The following is a 16736-nucleotide window of genomic DNA, read 5'->3' as shown; positions in this document are numbered from 1 at the left end:
GATATGAAAATACATGAGACAATGTAAATGTCTCTCCCTCTCTGTCGGCCTTTCATGCTGGCTATGACTAGGCCCTGATATATTCTTTCAGTGGTTAGACAAAGAGCACACAGAGACAAAGTAATTGTGCTGAGTTCCACCAACAGGGGGAAAGACAGGGAGAAGTCCTTGGAGAGTACAAAGGACAGGGTTAATGCTGCCGCCAGGAGAGGAGAGATTGTGGTATAAAGGGAGTAGAATGAACTCCAGAGGATGGGGAGGAAGTAAGAAAGAGAGAGGAAGATTAAACCTTTAGGGTGAACCAATGAGGCACATGCATTGGGACTTATGGGAAATGTGTCTTCTCTATAACAGGAGGTCAGCAGATATAGGCCCTACAAGATCCCAGAGAACCAGAACTAATAGCAAAGCCCATTGGAGCATAATCACATTGTCTGGCTGTTTACTGTCAGTGGGACTAAAGATAATGAGGAGTGAAGGTTAGCCTTATACCAGAAGAAAAGAGATGACAAGGAAGTCAGTGAGTCAGAGAAAACCTCAAATGTGTTTAAGCCACATTATAAATCCATTTTAAACCATCAATGTTTAATGATGATAATAAACAATCCTCATCTCCATCCTCAACATGAGCAAACAGGAGATTACCTTTAATAGACCCCATGTATTTACCTTTAATAGACAACAAGTATTTATCTTTAATAGACCCCATATATTTATCTTCAATAGACCCCATGTATTTACCTTTAATAGACCCCATGTATTTATCTCCAATAGACCCCATGTATTTACCTTTAATAGACAACATGTATTTACCTTTAATAGACAACATGTATTTAACTTGACCCTTAAGAGACAACATGTCTTTACCCTTAAACATGATAGAAATAAGGACAGGATCTCATAAGTTGTGAAGCAGTCTATGGCACCATGACCTAATACCAAGCAAATCCCCAAAGTCTAGGTTCAAGCCTTAACTGCACCATTGCCTGATGGGTGGAAGCCCATGGACATAGCTAAATGGTTAGCAAGGGGAAGAGAGTTATTACCTGGGGAAGAGAGGGACCACCAGCACGGACTATCTGGTCTGATCACCTTCTAGTGAGCCCTTCATGTGGCTTGAGCACCTGAAAAGCTTCCTGAGCTGGTCAGGTGAGTGAACGTGCTCTCCTCAGGGCTCGACAATAATGATGGCCAGTATAAAGTCAATTCGGGACTAACGAAACTAGCAAGTCCCTGTCCCGATTGGGCCACCGCAAAAATGTCTGACATTGTAAAATAATAATGGCATTATAAACTCGACACCCTCCAGGTGGTTCGTAATCTGGCACACGAGCAAAACGACCTTGCAGCTCCTTCCGCGCGCTTTCGACCAGTCAACAGTTGAGCAGTGATGTGACGCGCCACGCCAATCGCAAACAACACCTGGTCAGCATGACAGCCGAGCAGGTGGCTGACAATCCATCTTCAGGGCCCTTGGTTGTATCAGGAATTTAAATGCAGATGCCCATTGGGTGATTGCAGGACATAACAACAGCACACCTAGTAACTGACAGATCAGCCGGTTGCCTCGTTCCCTGGGGTGGATGAGTCAGTGTTTTGTTTGAAAGTCAAATGCTTTTTTGTCTTATCTTTTTATTCATTTTTATAATTAGAAATGTTATGAAAGAAATATAAAAAGATTGTCTTTTATATATCCAGAATGAATTTCATAAATGATTGATCATGTTGGGTAATAAAAGTATTTGGTTCTATGTTGTAACACTGATAAATTACAACTTTTAGAACGAGGGACAGTAAAAAAATGTTTCTGGTCAGTTAGTTGAAAAAAAAAATACGTTGAGCCCTGTCTCCTACAAGTTCATATTCTTGACCTTATGGTTGGAAGAGCAATATGGAAAAAAGCAGAATGGCTTGGTGCAGGTGACTAGAAAGAAGATTCCCACAATATTTAACTTTCCCAAACCATTGGGTTGCTGTGATAATAGTTTCATATGAAGAAATTGGGGGAGGACAGAAAACAGGGGTGAAAAGAGGGTAATTAAATGTTTTACAGGTTTTAAGACCTGTACGCTGTATGTATTAAAGGCATTGCAGAACCAGCTCACAAACAAGCACATAAGGCAGCATATGTTTCTCAAACAGAGACTAATCAATGGAATGGGTTTCCCCTCTGACCTTGAGATGTGAGCAACAATTGTTTGTGTGGTGCACTGTTAAAATCTGAATGACTAATTGCCTTATTGTGTCACATCAGGAATTAACAAATGCTTCACTAATGTTAATTTTTATGAATTATGACTGCTTCTCAAGAGGCTAATCATAATTTGAAAGGAAAGTTATTCTAAATCCATCCTCAAATAGCTAGGATTGATTGGCTTGGTTTTTGTAGACATTGCCCACCCCCCGATCCACCAATCCAGTGAGGGGAAGTGCTTCTTTGCTCCCCTATCAAACAATACAGTGCAACAAGATGCTGTGTACCAAGCCTGATTGACTCATTAACTTATCCTGCTATGCAGTGACATTTCATATTGCCACATGTCATTCCGGTTCTATCATCATCATTAACGCATTCATTAAGCAGGTTTGGCAAGTCCCTTGTATCATGGTGAGAAATCCAATACACATTCCATATATCTTAGTCTCCAGCCTACAGCTTGGGACCCCAAGATACATTTTGGTGGGGGGTAAAGTGTGGGGCGTAAATTAATATTAATTAAAATGATCCTCAACAGCAGGGTGCTCCAGCTGACTGACTCAGTGACAGTCATATATGTTGGTGAGAGTGGAGAGAAAGCCACCCTGTCAGCCATGGGAGGAGGTGACAAGAGAAGGCTGATCTCAATTTAACACCATTAGCTCCAGGAACCTTTGCTGTCAAATTTACATCTGCCACGACCCTGCGGGAGAGGAAATTGCTTCAAGTGGGAACAGAAATCCAGCTTTGCTTACACGTTCACACACACACACACACACACACACACGCTTCAAAATCCAATCCACTTCTGTCCAAACAAGCAGTGAGCCATGATATTATGAGAACTTTTGTGTCAGGTGCCACTCAGGTTATCCGTGCCACTTATGCATGGCGCCCCATACTGCAGAGAAGTAATACACAAGCCCTGTTCTAAAGCAACTTAGATACACGGTCTGTTTGGAGTTTCTAATTGGTCACATTCATTATGCATAAAAGCCCCGGTCCTAGAGGCTCAAACGGCAATGGGAGTCCTCAGGTGTCACAGGAAGATTAATGGTCAGACGGGTAGAGTGGCATTCACTCCATCCAATCATGACTGAAAAGCCTCCACAGCAGGCCGGGAACGGGAAGCCCACCTCAGCAACACTGACATCCGGAGGGAGCCAAACCCTGTCCGCCGAAAATACAGGAGCGACCTCATAAACTGTACTTGTGTGGATGTCGATGGACCCCGTGGAGGGCCACGGGGCCATGCATAAAAGGATCCATACGGGTCAATATACCCGTTTCACAATGAACAGCAGCCTACCGCACTAACTGCCTGGTCCACAGAAAACTCAAGAGGACAGTAAACGCCATGGATATTTGCTGTTCCATCTTCTAAATCACTCGCCCCTTTGAGGCATTTTTAATGGAGGATTGAGCTTAGTTCCAAAATCCAAGTCTTATTTCTAAATCAACAGGTTTTGACGTTTTGGATCATAGGCTGATGGAAGGAATTTGCAAAGCCACCATCAAAGCAGCATGGTTTAATTCACTGGTGTAATGTTTACTATATTATTTATGTGTGTGTGTGTTTCTCTCTGTGTGTGTGTGTGCGCGAGTGTGCGCGAGTGTACGCGCGCATCTCACTGATGTGCATTCACACACTGCTTTCACATATCACTGACCCACAAAACCACAGAGTAATTTTAAACCATAACATATTCCTTTGAATGTATTACCATACAAAATAATAATATTATTTTGCAACTAAGCAACAAAAAAAACTGTATAAATGTTAGGTGATATTGACATCCCAGGTGCCCCAGCGGTCTAATCTGTACTTTCACAGCACCAAGCTGACCACTAGCTTTAAGACTTCCCTGTGCTTTTTATTTGACAAGTGGCTGGAAAGCCCTGTGGGTGATGAAAACTGGCCAATATTACCTGGGGAATGGGAAGACATTCAAATGGAATGGAAGGGCAGTGCGGAAAAATCTAGAAATTCTGAGGACTGGTGCTTATGAGGAAAGCTTGCCACGATCTTCAAATACTCCGGAATCAGTTAGGATTTGTCGTGATGACACAGGACAATAGGTACAATGGGACATGACAATTTTGGGGACGTTAAAGTGGTAAAATGGGAAATAATAAGGGGGCGCTACTTTATGAACACCATGTGATCCTCTATAACAGCGAGCAAACAACAGACTGCTTGGGAAACAAACTTGAATTAATTTGTGTGTGCGTGGCTGAGGTCAGTCGGACAGCATCGAGGGATTCTGTTTGTTCTGCTTGCTGTGGCGTCGGTACTACTTACCCACAAAAAGCCCTGCGGTGCCCCAAACCATAATTCACCAACCTGTGTTAAATGGTAATGAGGAGAGCGGCTGCAGCCTGTGTGGGCTGGATACTGGAAGCGGCCACACTATCATGGCCATAATAGCTACACTGCATCGGGACCACATTGAGCTCATACCACAGCACAGCACTAACACTACAAAGACAGTCGAAATTACTGGAGACAAAAGACGCAACTAGAGATACACACGAAGACACGAAAGCAACACCTTTTCCCTTATCAATCTCGTTTTTCGGGAAAAGAGAACGTATAACAATGACCTGCGCATGGAAAGAGCCAAGCTCAGGTCATTCGCTGAATGGAATTGACAGACCAATAAAATCTTGTTCGGCAAGTGCAGGTACTGGAGGAGTGTTGAAACATGAATAAACATTGATACTGAAACGTTAACAGAATGCATTTCTGAATTCTCCTTAAATGACTGTCCATATTCTTCATAATGAAGAATGGGAGATGATTTCCCGTTGAGGGCGAACGTGAAAATGTGCTTGCTCTGGCAGCAAGAGGTTATACTTGGACTTGACAAATAAAATTAAAAACTCTGTGTTTTTATGTTTGACAAATGCACTGGATTAAAATGTAATAAAGAAGAAACCATGGCTGTGGCTCTGGGATTGTTGACCTTGTCATACATGCACGGACACAATCAAGGACAGCTTTTAATCGAAGACAAAACTTAGAATAAAAGCTGATGGGAGGTGGATATTACATTGAGATTCACAATAGGACTACAACAGGATCTCAAAAAATTCCAGATTTCTATTACAATATAACCCTGCCGCTGCTCTGTCACATACATTTAGAAGGATATGAATGATCTATGAGAGTGTCACAGGGGTGAGGGACTGACGTAACAAGGGAATGGGAGAAGAATTGTGCAAACAGCAGCCATTGACAAGGACAATTACTAAAACATACAGGAAGTCCGACAGAAGACGTAGACACAGAGGACATTATGTCCCTTCAAACACACCGTGAAATAATTCTGGCCCCGGAAATTGGTTGTGAAACCTTTCCATGTAATTAACATATCTGTTTTTTATTTTATTCACTGACGTTAATGTTAAGAAAGGTAAACGACTACAATATGCACTCTTATAATCTAATAATGACATGAGCCTACCAACAAAGGAGTTTATAAGCCATTAAAACAGCATTATAGGATCTATTTTCTGTCATCTCATTAATTAATCTATAAGATATGTTTTGCAATGTAATATTATTGCTGTGCAAGAATTTTCCTCACACCCAACTATCCTTGTACAAGTATTGTAATCTAATTCCATGTTAATCTTCTCCATTTGTTCTAATGCCACACCATTATCATCCTAACCTCCAATTACTAGGCAGTAATGTTTTTTTTCTTTGACTGTGTCTGCATCATGTCCCATCTAATCCTTTTAAAGCTAATTTCCTCTGTCAAAACACTGTACCAAGCAAACACAACTCTCCCCTCTTAATATTTCCCTCTAGAATGAATTAACTCCATACCCAGGTGTGCAAAAATGCAGTCTGGGATTGTAAGCGTTAAAAATTGTTTTACGTTGTATAGTTTGGACTCAGTAACCTATCATACGAGTGACTACATTTTTTTTGCAGGACATAAAATGTCAAATGGGTCTTGTACTGTGGTTGCACAAATGTGTTCAAGACATCACTTCATTAGGTACACCTATCTAGTATTGTGTAGTGCCTCCTTTTGCCTCTATCTACTTCAAGGTTCAATGCATTGTGCTTTTCAGAGATGCCCTTCCACAGTTGCACAGTTGTGATGAGTTTTATAAATATTTTAAGTATTTGTGGTCTTTTTGTCAGCCTATTGTCTGCCTATTCACTTCTGACATCTCTCATTTACAAGCGGTTTTGCCGACAGAACTGCTGCTCAATGGATGCTCTTTGTTTATTACACCAGTGTAAATTTGAGAGATTGTAATGCTTTAAAATCCCAGGAGGTCAGCTTTTTATGAGATGCCGGAACCACCACGACTGGAACCAAAAACTATACCACAGTCTTAGTTAGTTAGATCAGGTATCTTCCAGATTCTAATGTTTGGTAGAATAAGAACTAAACCTCTTGATCATGTCTGCAGGCTTTGTGTATTGTGTTACAGCCAAATGCATTCTGGCTACTTGCATTAATGAGCAGATGTACTTGATGAAGTGGCTGGTGAGATTAAGCATGAAAATATTTTGAAAATTACAGACTTTTAACAACCCTAGTTAGCACATAGTTATGCACAGGTTTTGCAGACAAATGTGGTTTGTGAGAACTACTTATGAAACTTTTTTTTCATTCAAAAGCTCAAGAAGACAACACGGTTTATAAACAATGATGCCCAAAAAAAGGTTTGCTGTTGAAATCCCTTGACTCTTTCATTCCTTAATTAGATATTTTCACATCTGTATTTCAATCACCGTTAAGCCGTTGCCCTGATTAAACTGAAATCAAGGATCACCTTTGGCATGGTATACTATTACATGGCTTACCTCTGGGAGTCCAGGAGTGGCCTCTGCATAACAGACTTGACCAGAGCGTCCGGGCGGACTGTCTTCACGGGGGAGGTCTTAGGGCTGGAGTCTGACTCACCACTCTCTTCATCCCCCATTGCTTTGACATAACTGCTGCTGCGCATCCTCCGACATGGGATCTCATCATCCTTACCTCCCCCAGGGTAACCACTCCACTCATCATGAGGTACCTATGGGGGGTGGGGTGGGGGGGGGGGATAGGGGTGTAAACAGAAAGGTTTATCTTTTAAAGTGGCAGTACAATCAGTAACAGTAAGTAATGTAACCTGGGCACAATGACACTGAGTGAAATAGTCGGTCAAATATCCCCCTCAGAGACTTATGGCATATAGATACCCTAAGTTGCGACACTGACTGAGGCCTCAATCATGTTTAGTGGTGAAATGGTGCCATTTTCATCCCGAGCTCAGGTAGTTGACTGCTTCCAGTCATTCGCTCTCTACAGCTAGTCAGAGAGCTTGTAAGCTGATCATGGCATCCTCCCCGGTTGGTAAGACGCTTAAAGGGGAATAACGACCAATTTGTCAAAGTTCATAAATTGCTTGGAGTAATTGTAGGACAACTCTCTAGGCTCTGCTCTGGTTTATTATTTAGCATGTACCACTTTGCAAGCAGGAGACAACACGGCAGCCACCTTCACATTCAATACTGAAGTCCGACAGTCCACTCTTGTTACCTCTGCTCTGGTTTATCCTTTAGCATGTAACGCTATGCAAGCCGGAGACAACACGGCTCCCGGCTTCACATTCAATACTGAAGTCCGACAGCCCACTCTTGTTACCTCTGCTCTGGTTTATCATTTAGCATGAAACGCCTTGAGGTAATTCTTTGGTAATCGCTTGAGGTAATTCTTTGACTACAACTCTCTCACTCAGGCAAGGTGGAGATATTGCGTGTGTGGCTACGAATATCGTAGATATTAATTGTTATTCCCCTTTCATTTTCTGACTCTGTTTGAGGCTCCAAGTGTGGTATGTGCAGTTTGAGTTGTAGTGTTGATCTTTGATTGCACTAGTACAAGTCACAAAGCACTTAAATATTGAAGGTTGGTGCAGCAGCCATGTTATCTCCTGCTTGCACGGCGTTACATGCTAAATGATAAACCAGATCAGAGGTAACAAGAGTGGACTGTTGGATTGTTTACTAAGAGTTCCAAAAGTCTGGAGAAAATAAAGTAAATAAACAACACACAAGAACAAAAAATAGCTCAAAAGATACTTTACTGATGAACTATCTTGTCTAGGAGATATTTTGAAATGCAAGAGTCTTTAACACATTAACAGTCTCTGAGACTCCCAGTTTCACCAAATACTTATTCATGGAAAAGATGGTGTTAACCACCTGTTCCTTGCACCCCATTCCCACAGCACTCATAAAATCCAGCTTTCCAATTCTCAGTCCAGCTATAACCAAAGACATAAATTGCTCTTTAAGAATGAACTGCAGCAAAACAGAGCTTCTGTATCTTTAAGCTTTAAGAATGCATGAAGCAAGATGAAAACTTTGTCGCTTTCTCTGGATGATAATGTCATCATAGCTTCCTCTACTGCCAAGAATTATGCTATCATTTTACTGCCAGAAATGTTTGTCATTTCACTGCCAGAAACTATGCTGTCATTAATCACTCAGGACTTTCATTTGCAGCACACAACTGCAACATAAAGAATGGGTCATTTTTCCACCTTCAAATCAGTTTTCTGTTGCCCACTACTGATGCTATGGAGCTTGTGCTTAATCTGCTAACATCTTGACTTGACCACTGTAATGCACTGCTAAAAAGAATCCAAGTCTCCTGTCTCAACGCTAGATGTTACAAACCTCATATAAAACAAGAAACCAGGCAAGCCTAGTTCAGCTGTACCACTAAATCAAAGGCTTGTTAAATAAATATGCAGCTTTTATAAGGTCTCTCAACAAACGCCATAATAAATTAAGGGAAGTATTTCAACATTTCCCTCAGAGGCATATTCTGTACTGTACATACTGTAGCGATTCTGGATCTAGAATTGGGAAAGGGAGAAAAAGTTGAAGGACAAATGATGACACCATGCCGTTCTTAAACTCAAAAATCTAAGGCTTGTTAAATAAATGATCACTAGTCTCTCATTGTCGAACAGTTTTGAATTACTTAAAAAGTACAGCAGAGTTAAATTTCCTCAACTACAACACGAGCTGAGTCAGTTTCTAGGTTGCACACACACACACACATGCACACACGCACACCCGCACGCACACACACGCGCACACACACACACACACAGGAGTATTTCACACTGCCCGCAGGCACACTAATGAGGAGTACTGTACTGCAACTTCACCATGGATAACTAGAGATGCGGGCTGAGTGCGAGTCTGTGTGTGTGTCTGTGTGTATGTGTCTGCGTGTGTCTGTGTGTGTCTATGTGTGTGTGTGTGTGTGTGTGTGTGTCGTTGTGAATGTGGGTTTGTGCTAGCATGCATTCATGTGCGTGTGCATGTTGGTGTATTTGAAATAAAAAATATTATCCCTTCATGGCACATTGCATCTCAAAAGCTATCTGAAAATCACAGAACAAACGTGACATTTGACATTTCGTTTGCATCACACAGGGTCTTCATCTTTCATGGACACTCAATGTCACTCACGGTGCATTTACACCAAGGATTCAAACTTCTTGAGTTGTTCATTACTGATGCTATGGAACTTGTGCCAAGTCTGCTAACATCTTGACTTGACCAATGTAATGCACTGCTAAAAAGAATCCCAGAAAGTCTCCTGTCTCCATTCTAGATGCTACAAACCTCATAGAAAACAAGAAAGCAAGCAAGCCTAGAAAGTATTGCCCTCTTGAGATTCAAAACCGGGTCGCCCATGTGAAATGCTATGTCGCAAACCACTACACCACAGAGCTCTACCTTCAAGGCGTGTCAGTATAACCTCTATCCTGAACGAATCCTTGTTTGCCACTGGCTGTTTTAACAGCTTACTAGCCAGTATCTATTAACTCACTGGAATAGTCATAGGAATTGAGCAATTGCTAGCGAGTCTGCCAAAGCTATTTCATTTCAGTGCATAACAACGTATTTTTTTTTTCATAACATAACAACATACTGTGTTCTTTTATTCGTGAATTACATTGATACAATAACTATAAAGAAAGGTGACGATAACTACCTTTTTCAAGTGAAATGACAAGAGAATTGTGGAAATAAAATAAATAAATGTCGTAGTTCACAACAGACTTGAACTTGAGCCTTCCACGTGAGAGGTAAACATGACTAATGTTCACCTCCACCAGAAATAGCGTCATATGATCTGTTAGCTTTTGCCACTGGCCGTTTGAACAGCTTATTAGCCAGTAATAGGCTTACTGATATCTACTAACTTCTTAGGAATAATCATAAGAATTTAGCAATTGCTAGCAAGACTGAAGATTAACTTTTCAATGCCAGAAACAGTCGCAATATAACCGTATACAATTTCAGGTTTCGGTTTTAACCAGCGAAGTTTTCGTCAATACGGAATAATTGACAATGCGTACTTTGCTTCGCCTGTGAGGAAATATGAACATGGGACCTATAGTTCACAAAGTCGCTTCTAACCACTACGCTATTTAACAAGGGGTAATCAGTCAGTCAGTCAGTAAGAGACATTCGCTTTTCTTAGCCGGCCCTGCTTACGCGGTCTGGCAAAAACATATTAACCCTGTTTTATTATACCTCTGCAGACTTCCGGCTCAAAATAGTACAACATTTAAGAATCTGCTATGCATTGGGTTGATGACTCCTAGAACTTAGAAGCCCTGAGGAACATACCAATTGTGCCTGTTCAGTAACCCAGACTTGAACTTATAAAGAAGTACTCCCCAACCACACGCTGTGATCATTAGCCTCAAACAGTCTGGTCCACCAGCCACCAAAATGGGCAATATAGGTCACAGAGACATGTCTGTTCTAGAATACACTATCTGCACATCTCAAGGATACTGACTTAATTTCCTTTTTTAAAAAGCAACTGAAAACCTGGAGTGGCTCTCAAAAGTATTGACCCCCTTGGACATTTCCACATTTTATTGTTTAACAACAGGAAATCCAAAGGGATTTTCTTTTTTTTCTTTTTTTTGCTGATCAACACAAAAATATCCTATAATTTCAAAGTGGTAAAAATCTACTAGTTGTTAATTTGTTACATATATAAAACAGATTATGCAGCCCCTTTGCTACAGTATGACCCATCAGAATGAGCTGTGACGCAACCCATTTCCTTACGAAATCACGCAATGCGTTATATAGAGTCCCCCTGTATGCGGTCAAGATTTCACATGATTTCAGGTTAAATACACCTGTCTCTGGGAAGTCCCACCATCTGTCGAGATCTTCCTCCTGGCTAGAAATGGCATGAGTCAGGGAGGTTACCAAGGCCAAATAGAGGCCTATGGCACCTCTAAAGGAGTTGGTCATAAATTGCTGTGTCTACAGTACCACATACCGACCACATACCCAGACATGCTCTCATTCACCCGAACAGACAGACTTGCATACTCGTTCAGTATCAATATTAATGCATATACTTTGATTACTGCTGATGTCATGTATTTTCTGCCATGATTATTATTATGTAATTGCTGCTGTCGTTGTACATTCTTTTGCATTGTCAAAGTAAGAATTTGGTTGTGTTATTTTGTTTATGTCCTCTAAGCACTTAAACTTGATATACTTTTCCAGTTATTATCGCCTCTCTGCAGTAAACTGATTGTGAGAAATACATGGCTTTACACACATTTTTATGAATCCAATTGGAGTAAAATTTTAATGCTGGTTACATCTAGAATGGACTTGTTTCTAATTTCTCCCCCATATTTACAATATATTCAAGAAATAAGCCATCAACGTGCTCTTTTTGCTGATCATTTTATGATTATACTGAAAGCTTAAAATAATTCTGTGGTATTCGAGGATAGTGCAAACTTCATAAGTCCTTTTTAAGGCAACATCAGGTGAACATATAGAAAGGGGGTGGTGGCATACTGTATACTCTGTATACATACGGTACGCACAGACACACAAGACACAAGTACAGTGTGATGAAAAAAGAAGACAATGAATGAAGAAGACAATGAATATAATGAGATATATTAATGAATAGGAACACTGCTCTGCAGGCCTGTGATGGCGGAGGGAACAAAGGTAACGGCTAATTTATGCAGATTTATGCGTCCCAGTGCCTACTGCGGATTATGGTGCTTTGGTTGGCGTTGTCCAATGATAGTTTTGGGTTCGATTGTGGGTGTGTGTCTGTGTGAGGTGGGTATGTGTGTGGGTGTAGGTGTGCAAGCAGAAAAGAAAGAAAAAAAAAAAAAAACGGGTTTGAAATTATGCTAATATTGATGGTGAACAGATTGATACTGTCTTCTCGCTTCGGGTTGATCTACTCCCTCCAAAAATTAAAATAATATTTTGTTATTGTTATAATATAACTGAAAATAAATTCTATTTGTACATTTATTTGGTAATGAAGTGAATATAAATTAAAAGAAAAAGTTCTTAGAAACCTAAAACTCCCAAAATGTTATTGGAATGCAAAGCAATACCTTCAGGAATAAATAATTTAAGACATTTCTCTTGTGTTTTGAAAATTATTATTTCAACAGTATTTCAGCATTTCCCTCAGAGGCATATTCTGTACTGTACATACTGTAGCGATTCTGGATCTAGAATTGGGAAAGGGAGAACAAGTTGAAGGACAAATGATGACACCATGCCGTTCTTAAACTCAAGAATCTAATGCTTGTTAAATAAATGATCACTAGTCTCTCATTGTCGAACAGTTTGGAATTACTTAAAAAGTACAGCAGAGTTAAATTTCCTCAACTACAACACGAGCTGAGTCAGTTTCTAGGTTGCACACACACACACACATGCACACACGCACACCCGCACGCACACACACGCGCACACACACACACACACAGGAGTATTTCACACTGCCCGCAGGCACACTAATGAGGAGTACTGTACTGCAACTTCACCATGGATAACTAGAGATGCAGGCTGAGTGCGAGTCTGTGTGTGTCTGTGTCTGTGTGTGTGTATGTCTGTGTGTGTGTGTCTGTGTGTGTGTTGCTGTGGACGTGGGTTCGTGCTAGCATGCATTCATATGCGTGTGCATGTTGGTGTATTTGAAATAAAAAATATTATCCCTTCATGGCACATTGAATCTCAAAAGCTATCTGAAAATCACAGAACAAACGTGACATTTGACATTTCGTTTGCATCACACAGGGTCTTCATCTTTCATGGCTACTCGGTGTCACTCACGGTGCATTTACACCAAGGATTCAAACTTCTTGAGGTCTGCATTTGAACCTCCTTCCCCCAACTCCTGGGACTCACTCTGACCTGAGGGCAAGTCAAGAGGCCGCTGGGACTTTTCGGGCTGCACTAAATACTGGGCGTTGGCCCACGGAGTCTTACTGTGGGTCATATTAATGAAATGAAATAAACACATAGACAGAGAGGTGGGGTCAAAGTGATTTTCAAGAGACAAATAGTAATAGTAGACCACAGTAATAATAGATGCATTTCTTCTGTGTAACTATTGTATTATATATACAATGTTTACTCTGACCTTAATTTTCTGTGAAAAGTTTTGTTTGTAAGCTCTAATGAACTATGAAAAAAATGCTGAAAACCATTTCTCTCACTATTATCACAGAATATAAGGTCCTCTTGCAGGTGGTTTTGAAATTAATTAAATCTTGGGAAGGACCCAAGGGAGTATATTCTTCCAAGGTCAAGAAAGAACAGTGCATTTTTATAAGAACAACACTGGCAAATATGATCTACTGGTTTATTGAAACTCAACACTCAAGTGTGATATGCTGAATTTCAATATTGTTCATAATGATTGCAAATCACATTATTATGAGATTAAATTAGGTATAAACAGAGATTCACAATGAAGTAAGGTTTGGAGAAAATGAATTCTACTAAATGTGTCTCTCTGGCATTCTGTCATTTTGGCGTCTAATTTGTCAGAGCTTATAATTGTCAACAAATGAAAGTCGACCTGATATGTCATTATTATTGACCTCACATAATCCTTCAATAATAGACACTCCGAAATGTTGAGAGAGAGAAAATCTCTGCAGAGCCCCGGAGGATGAAGACATTTCTGTCATTGCCGGCAGATATGAAGGGAGGCACCAGTTGCTGCTCTGTAGGAAAGCTCAGAAGGATACCGTTTTGTAGTGTTGGAAGTCAGAGGATTTAAGTGGTGCTTGTTTGAGGAAGGGAACTGGCCATCTTAAAGTCATAGGGGATGAGTTGATGACAGAGGTAATGAATGTGATAAGGTCTCTGGAGGCGATCATGAAAATGGGATCAGCGGAGCACATGTACGGGTGACTGGAGATGACAAGTTGGAGGATTTCATCTGAGGAGGGGCGGGGGAAAAAGCAGTTAATTCATGGAGATTATACGAATGACTAGTGAACCTCACATGGCTGAGTGCGAGAGGCGCGGTTGACAAAGTAACCTGCAGAGAGAGACGTTTGAGTGGAGCATGTGAAGGATCGAATGGCCGAGCCAGCCGAGAGGAATGGAGATATGGTGAGAATCATAGGATGTGGAAAGTGAGCGGAGGAGGGTTGAAGAGACAGAATCAGCAGACAAAAGTGTGAAGGACTGAGGAGAGGAAATGATAGGGCCGAGGAAGAGAGTGTACTGTAGTAGGGGAGAGATAATTAATATTGTGACGGCATATGGCCATATATATATCGGGAAAGAGAGAAAGTAATGATCAGAGGGCATATTGATCATCTTTCATTGTCATTCCTCAACAACTCCCAGGTTAACTTGTGTGTGTCGTGGCTTATCATCAGAACAGCAGATACATCCACATAGAACATTACTTTAATGGCTTCATCATAAACGGAAGCCGTGTCAGTGATCATTAACCATCGTGTTGATGTCGCAGGTGAATCAAGGGCAATTACCATATATTTGTTATACCTTTTTAACACTGTGTGCTTGGCACCATCCTAGCCCACCACACAATATCCCTCTCCTATATATTCCATCAAGTATTGAAAGGGAATTACAAAAGATAGGGTTCTCTGGTGACTGTAGTGCAACTGCAATTTCGCAGCATGTTCGGTTGAGTCTGATGCTTTGAACATAACTCGCTCATCTGAAGCGAGCTGTCTTCTGAAAATAGTAGCTAACCTTTCGAGTGGTCGGAGAAGTAAATCCTCTCAAGTTCAAAATGTAAATGCACTGGAAAGCAACAGTAGGTTTGCTAATCAATATAACCTTTCAGCTAGCCCACCTTCCTTTTTTTATAGAAATGTATGCAGGTAAAATTTTTTAAATTAATCTATGAATTTCCCTAAAAACAGGCAAGAGTAAATAAGTCAGCCACCCACAGAAGATGCAGTCACACTAAGTTTTTTGTGAGACTAGCATATTCCAGTTAATTTCTATAGCTCACACCTTGGGCTAATCGCTTACCTTTGCAAATATCAGATCTCTACAGCTTGGTTCACCAAAGTTTCAGTAAGTTATATTATATCCATGGTGATACCTTCATATCCATGGTGATATTGATATATTCATGTTGATATTGTTATATCCATGGTGATATCGTTATATCCATGGTGATATTATATACATGGTGATATCGTTATATCCATGGTGATATCGTTATATCCATGATGATATCTTCATATACATGGTGATATAGTTAGATCCATGGTGATATTGTTATATTCATGGTGATATTGTTATATACATGGTGATATTGTTATATCCATGGTGATATCGTTATATCCATGGTGAGCCTTGGCAGTAATAAGATGGCTACACTGACTCCAGTCACAAACAGCTTGAATAACGGACCAATAACAGTAATTTAAAAGCAAGCCTTTGTTGATCACGGAGAGTTGTTATCAAACAGCATTATATAATTTGATCTTTAGCTGGGTAACAGTGATATGACAGTATGATATTGAAATGAATAATGTTATGATTTCAGAGTAACGCGGTCCCAATAAAATAACATGATGATGCCACGGAAATAAATAAGATTGCTCTCATAGGCCACACATACGGGGGGGGGGGGGGGGGCTATGAACTTACATCCTTCAGACACACACGCTTGCAAGCCGATGCACGCACAAATTCACAAAAGGACACGCGCTCAAACACACACACACACACATGCTGAAAGCTCGCCAAGCCAACGGGTTAATTAAGTCTTCAAGGAGTTTGATATTTTTAGACGTCTAATTAAGAAAGGAGCGCTGGAGGACAGCCTCAAGCTGTGGGGAGATTTGTTTCATTTGGATTTGCTGATAAACTACAGCAGAGGATCTCCCGTCACCCCGAGTGCAGGGACAATGGACCAGACCTGCATCCTAATGCATCCGCTATCAGGCTGATAACATTGAGGAAGGGAACATACAAATGTATTTGGACCACTAAAACCTGTGTACTTAGTTATCTACGGGCAGGGAGAACTGAGTTCTTTCAAGTGACGAGTGACCTTTTCAAACTATTCTAGTCCTTTTCACATTGCACTTGTTCTCAGCCACAGGATCTCCTGTCCCTCAGCCCAGGGTTAAGAAGGCTCTAAGCTCTGGGCTGGTCACGCAGTGGGAACGTGCTGAATAGTGGCAAAAGTTGCGA

At 40.8% G+C, this 16736-nt stretch overlaps 1 protein-coding gene across 1 annotated transcript in view; it reads right to left on the bottom strand.

Annotated features, from left to right (window-relative positions):
- LOC105015769 (disks large-associated protein 2) overlaps positions 1–16736 on the bottom strand; it is a 56657-nt gene that overhangs the window by 31321 nt on the left and 8600 nt on the right. The window contains exon 2 of the mRNA XM_013137470.4: positions 7029–7240. Coding sequence (XP_012992924.4) covers positions 7029–7240 — 212 coding nt within the window. The remainder of the gene's footprint in view (positions 1–7028; positions 7241–16736) is intronic.

The sequence above is a fragment of the Esox lucius genome, chromosome 15 (genome assembly GCF_011004845.1).
Source record: "Esox lucius isolate fEsoLuc1 chromosome 15, fEsoLuc1.pri, whole genome shotgun sequence".
Lineage (NCBI taxonomy): Eukaryota > Metazoa > Chordata > Actinopteri > Esociformes > Esocidae > Esox > Esox lucius.
Note: the sequence above shows the minus strand (reverse complement) of the source record. Positions and strands in the feature narration are given on the sequence as shown.